At 35.7% G+C, this 13711-nt stretch overlaps 1 protein-coding gene and 1 long non-coding RNA gene across 3 annotated transcripts; one reads left to right on the top strand and one right to left on the bottom strand.

Annotated features, from left to right (window-relative positions):
- Positions 1-1191: 1191 nt before the first annotated feature.
- Positions 1192-2456, bottom strand: Ripalpha (RPA-interacting protein alpha). The gene is made up of 4 exons (XM_073965790.1): positions 2208-2456; positions 2052-2138; positions 1734-1984; positions 1192-1546 (listed from the first exon to the last, which is right to left on the bottom strand). Exons 1-4 carry the CDS (start codon positions 2328-2330, stop codon positions 1384-1386), a joined length of 624 nt encoding a protein of 207 aa, XP_073821891.1. The 5' UTR covers positions 2331-2456; the 3' UTR covers positions 1192-1383.
- A 662-nt stretch (positions 2457-3118) lies between these two features.
- On the top strand, positions 3119-13452 carry LOC141394070 (uncharacterized). 2 transcript variants are annotated; one of them, XR_012410249.1, is made up of 8 exons: positions 3126-3241; positions 3301-3503; positions 3561-3804; positions 3866-4114; positions 4196-4338; positions 4402-4575; positions 13116-13235; positions 13286-13452. It is a non-coding gene; the product is annotated as an uncharacterized lncRNA (long non-coding RNA). The 2 variants fall into 2 exon arrangements; XR_012410250.1 differs by lacking the exons at positions 13116-13235; positions 13286-13452 and adding an exon at positions 4637-6505 and having other exon boundaries at positions 3119-3241.
- Positions 13453-13711: the final 259 nt, after the last annotated feature.

Raw genomic sequence — 13711 nt, forward strand, 5'->3', positions numbered from 1 at the left:
ACAAATATAAGATCTTTAGAAGATTTATCCGTTTATTCCGGAGAATAAACAGTGAAAAATACTCGCAACAACTTCAAGGAAGAGTTAAGATACCCCAAAACAAGGTATTCCCAAAACAGGGCAGAAAGAACGGGTTGCTGTTCTGGTATCATCTGATATGGGGGTAAAGAACAACTCATGGGTGTTCCTGAAACTGACAGTAGCTCAGGGGAGAAACAAGACTTAGCAGGGTACGAATGCCTAGAGTAATGGGGTCTTACCCGCTAGAGCAGATGTTAGGTCGAGAGCTTCTGTACCTGCGTACAGACTTATTAGAAGTATTGTTGAGAGGGATTTTTGACTGCAAGTTTGGCAGCACATCCGGACATCAACTAAACATATTCACGCGGTTTCTATAAGAATAGTCTGCGATTGACAAATCCAAGTTCGATGTAGGCGAGAATGTTTTAAAACTACTTCCCATCTGACTTCCCAAGAACAAGAGGTCGTAGAAGCACTCTGTGTTTTCATCTTTCGAGCCTGGTTTAACGCTCAGAACGTTTTCTTATTTTCTTTATTTATTTTGTATCATACGACAACAACTGAGTGTTATAAATGAGAGTGTGGGTTATTGATTTTACAAAACCTATAAGATAATGTTTATATAGATATAATATAGGATGTATTGGGTAAATGTAATCAAGAGGTTGAAAAGGATTAGAGACAATAGATTGAGTTGAATACAAAAAATAGTGAAAACGAAATTTAGAAATATTTTTTAAGGCAAAAATACGACCTAAACCGCATTGAAGATTTATTGAAATACGAAACAAATATCAGATAAAGGAAATAACAAAATGATAAATCAATGAAATAAATTCGACGTAATTGTGTTTTTGCTGTTTTTAATCTATTTTATTTTAGTTTATTGAACGTGTGTTGGGAAGAATTTATGAATTTATGGGACCGTAGTCAATGGTTAATCCGTACGCCTATGTAATGCCATGTATGCACATTATTCCATTCACATTATCGCGATACACATCCTGCTGAAAAATGCAACATTTCTTGCTGTGGTTAGTAATTATAGGAGTAGATTGTCAATTAGGCTTATCTTTTTTAGCGGTACCTTCCTTCCCAGGAGAAGCCTTATGCATAATTTTCTAAAGCGCAAAAATAATGTTGTTGAAAATGATTAATCAATTCGTGAAGTTTTTTTTTTTTTTGTTAATTTTTTATTCAAATGATTCCAAAATAAAACAACTTATTTATAAAATAAAATCACACTTAATTCATATTTTTTATATTTAACCTTTAACAATGATGATTTAAATTAATTCCACTGATATTCAAAGTGCAAATAACATCTTCAAGATTATCTAAGTAAGTATACAAAGGCTTATCTTACAAACTACAAAAATAATCACAATTTTCACATAGGGCCTCTAATTTATTATTCAAAGGATTTACAAAGAAATTTAGTTTGTTCAAGCAGGTTTTTTCGTGAGTATCAACACGGGCCAACAACTCTGTTTGTAATGAAGGCATGTCCAGTGCAAAGAAAAAACTGGAAAGTAAAAATTATAAATATTTCATAAAGCAAATATCCCACAAATGCAGTTAAGAAAGAAATGCCGTGTAACATAAGGAAGTTTCTAAATCAAAACAACCCAAACACAATTCACAAAATAAAATTTGTAGCATCTTCATCCCCACCACATCTCCAAACTGCACTTGTCGAAATTCTTACTTACTTGGCATTACATTTACATCTATAGTTGAATTGGTCATTTGTCTTATAGGCAACAACATTATTAACCTGACAAACGGGACATACCAAAGCTTGTGACTCAGCCACCTCTAACAAATAGTTTTCCTCATTTTCTAATTCTTGGGCAAACCATTCATTGAATTCTTCCAATATTTCATTGTAAATTTCATTCTGCAATTCGATGTCATGTTCTAGCTCAGCTAGTTCTTCGCGCAGAATGTCATTGATGGATATCTGAACGAAAGACAAAGCACACCCTTAAGGATTTCACATATACTTAAATTTTTATCTAAAACATTACCTTACTCAAAATGGCTTTTCCCTCTTCATCCAAGCGTCCTTGGCTATAACATTGTTGACGTGCCTCCTTGGCACGTATAACACATTTCTACAGTGGAAAAATAGCAACAGTTAATGCCATTCACTACAAATTTAAGATATAATATTGGAAACCAACCTCTCTCAATATGTCCCGTAACTTGGCTGCTCCATAGCGATGTAATTTAGCGGCATTTTTCGATTTAAGTTTTTGTTCCACCGAGGTATTATACACCGGATTTGTTGGACATTCCAAAGACATTGTTTTGTGTTTTGTTAAAATTTAATAAAATTTATCAAAATAGAAAAATATATCAACTTCTTATTGGAATGACAAAGGCGAACGGCGCGAGAAGCGTTTCAGATGTCAACAAAAGTAGTCGAGTTATTGAGAACGCAAACATTTTACCTTCACGGTCACGTAACTTGAACGGAGACCACGGAAGAACGCACAACGCATAGCAAGGCGTAAAATGGAATTTACTGCTAAACCTAAATAACTAGAGCTGGCAAACCATCGATGGAAATATCGATACTTAATTTGTTACGCCAATATCGTTGAATAGTTTTTTATATCGATACTATCGAAAATTTTGACATTTTTTTTTTTTGGATTTTAATGGGGTTGGTCGATTACCCAAAGTAATCGTGAACCACAGCTGAGTTAGTGCTGTTTTACATTTAAGCGATTTGTCTTACGATTTTTTGTCTCCTCTTTGCTCATCTTCGTAAATTTCACACACAGGGTTGCATTTTTTTGTAACATGGTACCAAGTGTACATTTTGTTAAAAATACTTAATGTAAAAGAAGGTATTTTATAAAAATATGTTATACAAATTTTAAAATGCTTATAACAAATAATCATTTTATGCTTTAAATGACTTTTTTATGCACAAAATTCATTGCAAAACTAAATTTTGTTTCAATTTCTCTTACTATGTTTTGCAACTCTGCCTAACAAGAATAACCACCACAAAGAGGAGACAAAAAATCGTAAGAGAAATCGCTTAAATGTAAAACAGCACTTACGATGTGATAGTATCGTTATCGATTTTTGTGTGTTCTCTTTTGATGGTTGTTTCTATGTTGTGTTTATAAACATATTTTTGCTTTATGAATGAATCTGCATAGTTCTTGTAGTATTGAGTGCGAGTGATTTTTTAGTAGACTGGGTAAGTTGTTGAATTTTTTGAAGAAAGTAAAATTATTTCTTATTGTATTATAATTGCAGCATCTGAAAATAACATGGTCATCAGTTTCCACTGTGTTGCAGTCTTCACATATGTTGGTGCTGGCAATTTTCATTTTATGGAGGTAGTTTTTTCCGTAGGTATGCCCTACAAACAATCTGTTGATGAGTTTTATGTCATCTGGTGCTAGAGATGAACCAGAGTGCCAATGACTTCTTGGTGGTTCTGGGAAAAACTGGAAGAAGTAAGATCCTTTTGTATTTGAGATTTCCTTGTAATTGTTAACCCATTCCTCCCATAGGAGTTCATATATTTTCGAGTAGCCATCTTTGACAGCTAACTGTGATGGAATTAAGCAGCCTACATCTACCGCATACTTTGCAAATTGGTCTGCTCGTTCATTTGCCGGAATACCGATGTGGGACGGTGTCCATATAAAGGTGATATTTCCAATCGAGGAGTTGTTGATTTTGTGCATAATATCGTTGGCCAGATAGTTGTGCGATGAGTTATTTTTCAAGACGAGTAGTGCGTTTTTGCTATCAGTGAGGATAACTGCCTTTTCAATGCCATCTTCCAAAATTATATCAATTGCTTTATTTATAGAGTGAAGCTCCCCCATTAGGGATGATAGTTTCGAATCTATCTTAAAGAGAAAGTTGTGATCGCATGAGATATTACAAACTGCGCAGCCAGTACAATTATTTGTCACCGATGCATCTGTCGCCCAAATTGAGGCACCTACAAATCTGATGTCATCAAGTTTTTCTTGCAGTGTTGCTTTAAAGAATTCCTTTGATTGGTTGTTTTTGGACGAATTGAAGATGTTCAGCAGAAAGGATACCTTATTAGTTGGTAAGACATTTTCATTTATTTTTATATTGTCGAAAATATGTTTAAATTTCGTATAAACCATGCCTAAACTGGTTTTTGCAGATGGTGCTTTGGTGATTTTATCATAGGTGTGTCTATGGAAGATCTTGAATTTAATTAATTCTTTAGATGCTAAATACTGCGAACGCTGTTCTGGTGGTAGACACAAAGCTAGGGCATATATTGTGTGAACTGGAGTAGATGGTGTAAGTCCAAGACTTCTCCTGAATGTCTGGTTTTGAAAAGTGGTAACTTTACGGTTTATATAGGTTGGCATATGCGCCATTGACGAGATTGAATATTCCGTTTTGGAGCATATGAGCGATTTGGATAGAGTAATTGCAGTTTTTGGATTAATTCCTTTTCGGACTGAAGTTATCATTTTTAGTGCGTTTATCGAGTTGTTGCATGAAGCCATTACATCATCATAATGTTCTTTTAAGGTAAGACTGTTTTTTATATTTCTTCCAAGAAACTTGATCATATTGACCGCTTTTATTGCAGTGCCTTGAATGTGTACATTTGGAATCTTCCTGGTTCCTTTAGCCACGTACATCATAGCCGTTTTATCATAGTTTTGTTTGAGATTTAATTTCGAAAGAATCTGGTGGAAAGAGTTTAATTTCTGTTGAAGATTGTAATTGGCGATATCAAAGTCCTTGTTTGTAGACAGCAAGATGAAATCATCCGCAAACTGAAACATATAAGTATTTTCATTAACAATACCATGAAGGCCTAGTGTATATATTGTTACGGAATTAGATTTAACTAATGTCCGTGTAGACGTTGTTTTATTCCCCGATACGATTTGTACCAAATAAAACAGGGTTCGTTTTAGATTACGTTTCTACAATGCTTTATTTACTTTATTACACTTATTCAGAACCGACTTTAATTACGAAGCACACAGCAAGTCTCTAGTTAGCACGCAGCTACTCTTTTACCGATCTGTTCAGTTCAACGCTTAAAACACGACTACCCGTCATTGCCAGTTCCCCTGCATTTATATACCAAAGTCTCCCTCATGGTAGAATAAAGTAAAGGTAGGCCACAGCTAACAGCTGATTACAATTTTTTTCTTTTTATGGCCTAATCTGTCAAACGCAGGGTTGACATTTTGTACTGTTTTTGACATTATGCAATCATAAAGGTAGATGTATCGCTGAATTGTTCCAACAAAAAAATTCTGCTGTAACACTATATCTTAAAATTGACAACAAGGTCAAATAATGTGCATTCGCGTGGCAAAATAAAATTGTTGATTTTTTAGCAAAACTTACGAATGAACAATTTATCAAATATTGATATTAATTTAAATTTGTTCCAAAAGTACGGGAATGTAAAAATTTAAAATTTTGTAAAAATGCTGCTGACATTTATCAGCAAATCGGATGCCAGCAATCACGATGTCAGATTAGCCAAACTTGTCAAGTAAAAAATAAGTGAATGACATTTTTTTCATTGTCATAAGTTTGGGAAGAACTTTTGCTATTTTTGGAACACTTTTCCAACAAGAATATTCTGGAGCCTATCTAAAGAAATGTTTTTACACTATATGGCACTTTTAACATATAAAAAGTGAAGCTCTAAGTTCCATATGTTTTTGTAATACGGGATAGCTATGCAGGTACATCTACCATTATTATTTTACCATGCTATTTGACGTTTTAAGCCATGGCTGCAGGGTGCCATTTCTCAGTGATTTTCATACCTGGCCTACCTCTACTTCATTGTACCATGGTCTCCCTGTTCGAGAAATATCTAGAGCATATGGCAACACCTCGAATCTGTACAACGAACACACAGACGCACATTCGCACTAAAGGGGAGTACACACTAACAGTCAAAACTGACAGTCAACGTACTTTAAGGACAATTTTCCGGCAAATAACAACTTTTATTTAGCTAAAAACGTTTGAAATACAATATTTACGATACTATTTAGAGATTATAAAAGAAATTTTTCAATTAGGCTTTGATATTCACGAAAAAGACCTCGATGACTGTCAGTTTTGCTTGTCAATGTGTACTATACTTAAGGCCGTCATCAGACCATCTGCTTTTTCATATGTATGACATCAGCTGTTCTGTATATTAGGATACCCAAAGTGACAACATACATGTGAAAAAGCAGATGGTCTGATGGCCGCCTAAGCGAACAACCATACTCACATACATACATGGGGGATGATCAATGACGTAATTACAACCACAAATAAATGTAAGAAAAGAAGTGACAAACTAAACAATAATTACATGACTATGGCAAACAAAATAGAAGCACATTAATGAAAGGTAAAGAACATCTAGAATAATGAAGATAATTCTACATGATAATTGTTGTTGCTTAAATAAAGTAACTGCGTAATAAAACTTTACGTTACAATTCAAATTTTTAAATTAACGGAAATTAAACTAAACTAACTTAAACCTATCAGTTACATTCGTAACATTGCCTCCCGCTTAAGCCTGTTCGTCCCGAATAGGCACAGTTCCCTCTCGGTGGTATGGGCATTGGTAACACTGCCTCCCGCTTAAGCCTGTTCCTCTTGACTAGACGCAATTCTCGTTCCGTAGTGGTGGCAACCGATTTAGATGTACCCTTTACTGCGTCAGCTTTGGTCTTTTGCTCTTCTGGACGACGTTGCCTTCTCTCCAGGAATCGTGACGTTATACCTTCTTTCTTTGTGGTCACCTTCCTAAGTGCCACCTGGTCTTCATCAGACTTGTCCTTCCTTGCTGTACGGCCGCTTTCCCATGGACCTTTCCTCGACGTACATCTTCGCTTTTTCCTCCTCGTTGCGAGATTTTTCCACTTTCCTACGGGCCATTTGTCGGCGGCTTCCACCTTCAGCGTACGGACATCGACAGCAATCTCGTCGGATTCTGCCTTTGGGCGATGTTTGCTTTTCTCGTTGTAGCCCACATTTATCGGTATTTCCACATTGGACCAAGTCATCACACGGTGCTTTATGTCCAGGTTGATGTCGAAGGCAATCATGAAGTCCACGCCAAGTATAACTTCGTCCACAATATCGGCCACTATAAAATCGAAATTTACAGATTTTCTACCCATGCTCAGCCTTTGGTAGGCCTTTCCATGAACCGTTGTAGTCTCGCCTGTGGCCGTCCGCAATTTGACTCCATTTAACGGCAATACTTTCCCTTTTACCAAATCCGGTCTAATAATGGACTTTGTTGCACCGGTGTCCAATGTCAAGGTGCGCAATACACCATTGATGAAGCCTTTAACCGTTAAGTTGTGATTCGTCTGCTGGACTATGGCTATAGAAATTGTGGGACCATCGTTTTCATCATCTCCCGGCGGTGCCTCGTGATTAGCAGAATTTGCTGTATCTGATTCACCTGATATCTCTCTTTGCAGAGTCTTGGCCACCGGTTGGTCGTTGCTTTTTGAAGGCGGTGAGGTGGATCTGAGCCTTGGTCGTTGCAATATGCATTCTCGTGCAATGTGTCCAGCTTTACGACAGTTGTAGCAAGTCTTTCTCGTTTTACCAGCCCCTCGTTTCACACGCATCAGTGCATCTTTCAGCAGGTCGACAACGGTCTGGGAATTGTTGTCCTCAACTTGCAGCCTCCGCACGTTGTAAGCTTTAGGTTTCACCAGCATCTTCGCGGTTTCTTGGGCCAGGGCAGATGACACGGTTTCTGCAAATGTTCCTATCGGTGCCGCATACGTCGCAAATTTTATCTCTGGATCACGAATACCACTTGCAAATGTCTCAATCTTTATGCGGTCCACCAATGGATGTGTCTCTCCTGGATATGCCAACTGCGCCAACCGCTCTATATCAGCCGCAAAGTCTTGTAAAGTCTCATTTGGCTTCTGGACTCTTCCCCTCAGTTCCATTCGGTAGATCTCTTGCTTGTGTTCACTACCGTACCTACGTTCAAGAGCAGCCATTATATCTCCATAGTTGTTCCTAGAAGCGGCGGGAATACTCTGTAATACGTCAGCAGCATCACCCTTCAATGACATCAGGAGTGATACCGCTTTGTCGTTGTCGTTCCAAGAGTCTCTAGCAGCCATTGTCTCGAACTGTAATTTGAACACATTGAAAGAGGTAGAGCCGTCGAACACTGGAGGCTTAATTTTTAACGCGTTATGGATAGCTCTCACTGGACCGCCTTTAATTTCCAGTTCCGACATTTTCTTTTCTATGCCCAGAATCTTCTCATCTTGAGCCAGAAATTTCTCGTCAACAGACAAAATCTTTTTATCCAACTCTTTAATTTGAACCTCCACGTTTTCTACTCTCTTTTCAATCACCATCGTGATGTTCTCGAGTTTCTCGTTAATTGTTCTAGAATTTACCTCTAGTTTTTCTTCCATGCCCTTAGAGATTTTTCTAGAGTTCTCTTCTAATTTTTCCTCTAATTTTCTGGAATTTTCTTCCATCATTCAACAATTTTCTGCCTTCATTTCCATCATAAGTCTGGAAGTTTCTTCGCTTTTCTTATTCATTTCCATGGAACTTCCTTCTATTTTCCTAATTTCCACCATCATCATAGCGAGCATTGATTTCAAATCGTCTCCCCTGGCAGCTACCGACGAAACTTCCTCAAGGCTGGATTCGTCCTTTGCCGATAACTCGACTTCCTCCTTACCGTCGAACTCATATTCATCGATGTTCATTCCACGGCGCTCGAACTCTTCCAACAAGCGTTTTTGTAGTTCGGCCTTGTTGCCAGTAGAACACAACTCCAACTTACTTAGCTCCTTCTTCAAGTCTTCCACTCGTAGATCCTTAAACTTCATTGTAGGATGATCGTAATCTCACTTCCTGACACCAATTGTTACGGAATTAGATTTAACTAATGTCCGTGTAGACGTTGTTTTATTCCCCGATACGATTTGTACCAAATAAAACAGGGTTCGTTTTAGATTACGTTTCTACAATGCTTTATTTACTTTATTACACTTATTCAGAACCGACTTTAATTACAAAGCACACAGCAAGTCTCTAGTTAGCACGCAGCTACTCTTTTACCGATCTGTTCAGTTCAACGCTTAAAACACGACTACCCGTCATTGCCAGTTCCCCTGCATTTATATACCAAAGTCTCCCTGTTCGAGAAATATCTAGAGCATATGGCAACACCTCGAATCTGTACAACGAACACACAGACGCACATTCGCACTAAGCGAACAACCATACTCACATACATACATGGGGGATGATCAATGACGTAATTACAACCACAAATAAATGTAAGAAAAGAAGTGACAAACTAAACAATAATTACATGACTATGGCAAACAAAATAGAAGCACATTAATGAAAGGTAAAGAACATCTAGAATAATGAAGATAATTCTACATGATAATTGTTGTTGCTTAAATAAAGTAACTGCGTAATAAAACTTTACGTTACAATTCAAATTTTTAAATTAACGGAAATTAAACTAAACTAACTTAAACCTATCAGTTACATTCGTAACAATATATTGAAGAGTGTCGGGCTCAAACAACTTCCTTGAGGAAGTCCGTTGAATATTTCCAGTTCATTTTTCCCCATGACTAGGATACGGTGTCTTAAAGAGTTGATAATCCATTGAATGAGATCCAAAGGACAGTGCAGTTCTTTCAACATGTTATAAAGCACGTCAATTTTGACGCAATCGTATGCTTTTTCAACATTCATTGATAACATAATTACTTTATCTCCCCTTTCTTTATGGTAGTTGATGGTGTGCAGAATGTCATTGATGCACATTGACGCCGAAAGATGTTTTCTATATGCGTATGTGTTGGGCGGCAGTATTTTGTTTTGATCTAAGAAATTCTGTAGACGATCCTTGATAATCAAATTGATTATTTTAACAAAAACGGAAATCAGCGCAATTGGCCTATAACTGGTTATCAATTCAAGGTCTTTTCCTCTTTTGGGAATAGGAACGATTTTTATTTTCCGCCATTCATCCTTAATATCACATTTCTGCCATGCAATATTCATGGCATTAAGTAAGTTCTTCTTTGACATGTCTGAGAGGTGACTCACCATTTCGTATGTAATACCATCGAGTCCAGCCGCCGAAGGTTTCTTTTTTGTTTTCAATACCTTGGAGAATTCTTGAAGAGTAAGGTTGGAAGTTGTTTGATGTTCAACAGCAATAAAATTGACCGGAGTGTTATCTGGAATTTGGTTCTTTAGATGAGTTAAAAAGTTTTGATCATTATCAGAGGACCACTTTGATTGTGATGATGAAGATAGCGAATTTCGGCATCCACGTACAAGTCTAAATAGACCTTTGGAGTTTGGAGCATTATTTAATTGTTCAACATTTTGTTTAAAAGAATGTGCTTTTGCATATTTCACTGAATTGTGAAAGTTCTTTTTTGCTTCATTAAGTTTTTGAGCATTTATGTTATTGTTTTGTAAATCATATACTTTTTGGGCAGCAATCTTCAGTCTATAATTTTTTCCACAACTGAGTCCCACCATGCTTTTGGAGAATTTTTCTCGTTAATTGTAAAAGTTGCTTCTTGCATTTTATCCTTAAAGGTTTGTTGGATATCATCGAATGACGAATTGAGAGTGGCGTTTTGTAAACTTTTAAGAAGTTTGTTTTTAGCTAAGAATTTTTGTGATTTTTTTGAAACGCTTATAATTTTTATAATTACTGGAAAATGATGACTTCCACCTAATGTGAAGGGGTGAACATCCCATTCGACATTTAGGGAGGTGTTTGTAAATGTTAGGTCTAGTACCGATCCCATAGGCTCATTTAACCGTTTTTTAAAAGTATATTTTCCATTGTTAAGAACACGAAAACTGGATGAATCAAAAAAATTTTTTACAAGTTTTCCTCGCTGTGAGTCAAAGCAGTCTCCATATGAAGAGTGCCGCGCGTTAAAATCGCCGCATATGAATACATTTGCCTTTGTTTCCAGGAATGAGAACAGTTTTTCTAATTCATGTTTTATGTCACTGCACTTTAGCGAGTGTGGAAAATACACAGAGACTAGAGTTATATTTGTGGAAAGACTCGTAGTTTCACATATTAGTATATCAAAAGGGGTTTGATATGATATTTTTTTAAATTTTAACTTTTTGTGAATTAAAAACGCGACACCGCCATAGTTATCTTCGCGTTTTTTGGAAATAATATTATAATTTAATATTGATGTTGCATTTTTGCTTTCATCAATATTGAAAATTTCACTTAAAATACATACAGTTTGTCAAGTAATTGTTTTCGAACCAAGAAAACTAACATTTTTCTGTATTAATCTATGAAAAATTACTGATAATTGGGATAAAAATGTCGGGTTTTTTGCAAAAAATAGTTGGTAGACTTATTAAAGACAAGATAGGATGTATAAATAAAAAATTGACCCACGTAGTCCAAGAAAAAATAAGGAAAACCCATAACTACATATAATTCAAGCTGTCAAATAAATGTTTTCGAAATTTAATGCAGGTTCCAAAATAACCCATATTTTTGGTAAATTCTTGAATATCACGACATTTTATGAATGTTATTCTTAAAAAGGGTAGAGTACTAACAAGTATCAACAATATTAGGCATATAATATCCCTACTAGGAGGGTTACCATATGGACCAAGGGAGTACCAGGTCATATTACATTTAAACAGGGTCCTATAGGTCTTATACCGGGAATATCTGAAAACTAAGGCGTTTTATGAGTTTTTTTAGTTCAGCAGGATGGACTGTCATCAATTACAATAAATATTACCTACAGAATAATTAGATCAGGGGTGTTGCCAGATCAACAAAAACGTGCCAGGTTATATAAACAGTAAACGAGGCAACATTGATCCATCACCAGGGCTTAAAATTTGTTTATTTAACTCAAATTGAATTAAGGGATAAGGGAAATAAACCAAAATATGACATAAAAGTACAAAAATCGCTTAGAAATGCATATATAAGATATTGTCAGCCTATGCTGATTTTTAATAGACCTCCGATTTCCACTGTTTATAGTCAGTTCAGAGGAATTCTCTAAGTTTTTTGCTTCCATGATAACACTGAAGCATTATTTACCCATCAACATAATTTTCCCCCTAAAAATGTACTACAGTAGTACTGCAGAGTACGCGAAATCTGTCCAATATGTCGAAGTATGCATTTCTGAAAATTGTCGAAACCTTTACCCCATACATTTCTAAGCAATATTGGTCTCCTACTGTGATATTTCCGATTGTTTAGTGAAATGCCATTATCTCTTAATTAATTTTAAGTAAAAAAAAACACTTCGGTGCCTGTTTTGGGGCACAGGAGGCCTCGTTCACTGTTTATATAACCTGGTACCTTTTTAGTCGATCTGGCAACCCTTCTGATCTAATTATTCTGTAGGTAATTTTTATTGTAATTGATGGCAGTCCATCCTGGTGAACTAAAAAACGCCTTAGTTTTCAGATATTCCCGGTATAAGACCTATAGGACCCTGTTTAAATGTAATATGACCTGGTACTCCCTTGGTCCATATTGTAACCCTCCTAGTAGGGATATTATATGCCTAATATTGTTGATACTTGTTAGTAGTTTACCCTTTTTAAGAATAACATTAATAAAATGTCATGATTTTCAATAATTTACCAAACATATGGGCTATTTTGGAACCTGCATTAAATTTCGAAAACATTTATTTGACAGCTTGAATTATATGTAGTTATGGGTTTTCATTATTTTTTCTTGGACTACGTGGGTCAATTTTTTATTTATACATCCTATCTTGTCCTTAATAAGTCTATCAACTATTTTTTGCAAAAAACCCGACATTTTTATCCCAATTATCAGTAATTTTTCATAGATTAATACAGAAAAATGTTAGTTTTCTTGGTTCGAAAACAATTACTTGACAAACTGTATATCAATTTTTAGTTTGTTTAAATGAAATTCTAAGGAGTTTTTATTTTTGGTTAAACTTTGTATGTTATATTGTAGAATGTTCATTATTAATTTATTAAAAAAGAAAATTTATTATTTTTAGGATGGTGACTCAGATTTTGACGAATCGATTAATGGATTATTTGAAACTGGAACAGGATTTATTGAGATAGTTTTCTGAAAGTTCTTTAGTACATTTAGGCCTTCTGGGCAATTTAAAGAGGTAAGTATTTTGGACATTTGTGCTGTAAAGTTTGTAATTTCTTTTTCTAGGTTCGAAACTTTTGAAAAGTTTGGGTGCTGGTATACTGGTTTGGATGGAACAACTTGGATCGGGTTTGCAGTTGGCAAGTTTGGCTTTGATCTTGGAGCAGCAACTTTACTATATTTGACTTTTGTGATTCTTCTATTTATTTCATCATTAACACTTCTTTTTGGCATTGGTTTTGTTTTTATAATTGGGAATGCATTATCATATTCATCTTCATATAAAATGTCATAATAGTTTTGAGTTTCTGGATACTTCTGTATTACTTCTCTTCTTTTTTTATATTCTTTTCCTCGCGCCATTTTGGACATTTTTTGAAATCGGTAGATATGTGGTTTGTATCATTACACAAAATACACACTGAAAGCTCGCAGTTCATTTTGCACACAGTTGTAGTTAAACAATCTGAGCATTTCTCAGTCTTGCATTGG

Source organism: Musca autumnalis, unplaced genomic scaffold (assembly GCF_047663935.1).
Source record: "Musca autumnalis isolate F117 unplaced genomic scaffold, ASM4766393v1 scaffold_2, whole genome shotgun sequence".
Taxonomy (NCBI): Eukaryota; Metazoa; Arthropoda; class Insecta; order Diptera; family Muscidae; genus Musca; species Musca autumnalis.

Coding starts and splice junctions, on each gene's coding strand:
- Ripalpha (XM_073965790.1), bottom strand. CDS start 2,330: ATGTCTTTGGAATGTCCAACAAATCCGGTGTATAATACCTCGGTGGAA. Junction 1,985..2,051: donor GAAAAGCCATTTTGAGTAAG/GTAATGTTTTAG, acceptor TCTTTCGTTCAG/ATATCCATCAATGACATTCT. Junction 1,547..1,733: donor AGATGTAAATGTAATGCCAA/GTAAGTAAGAAT, acceptor TTTACTTTCCAG/TTTTTTCTTTGCACTGGACA.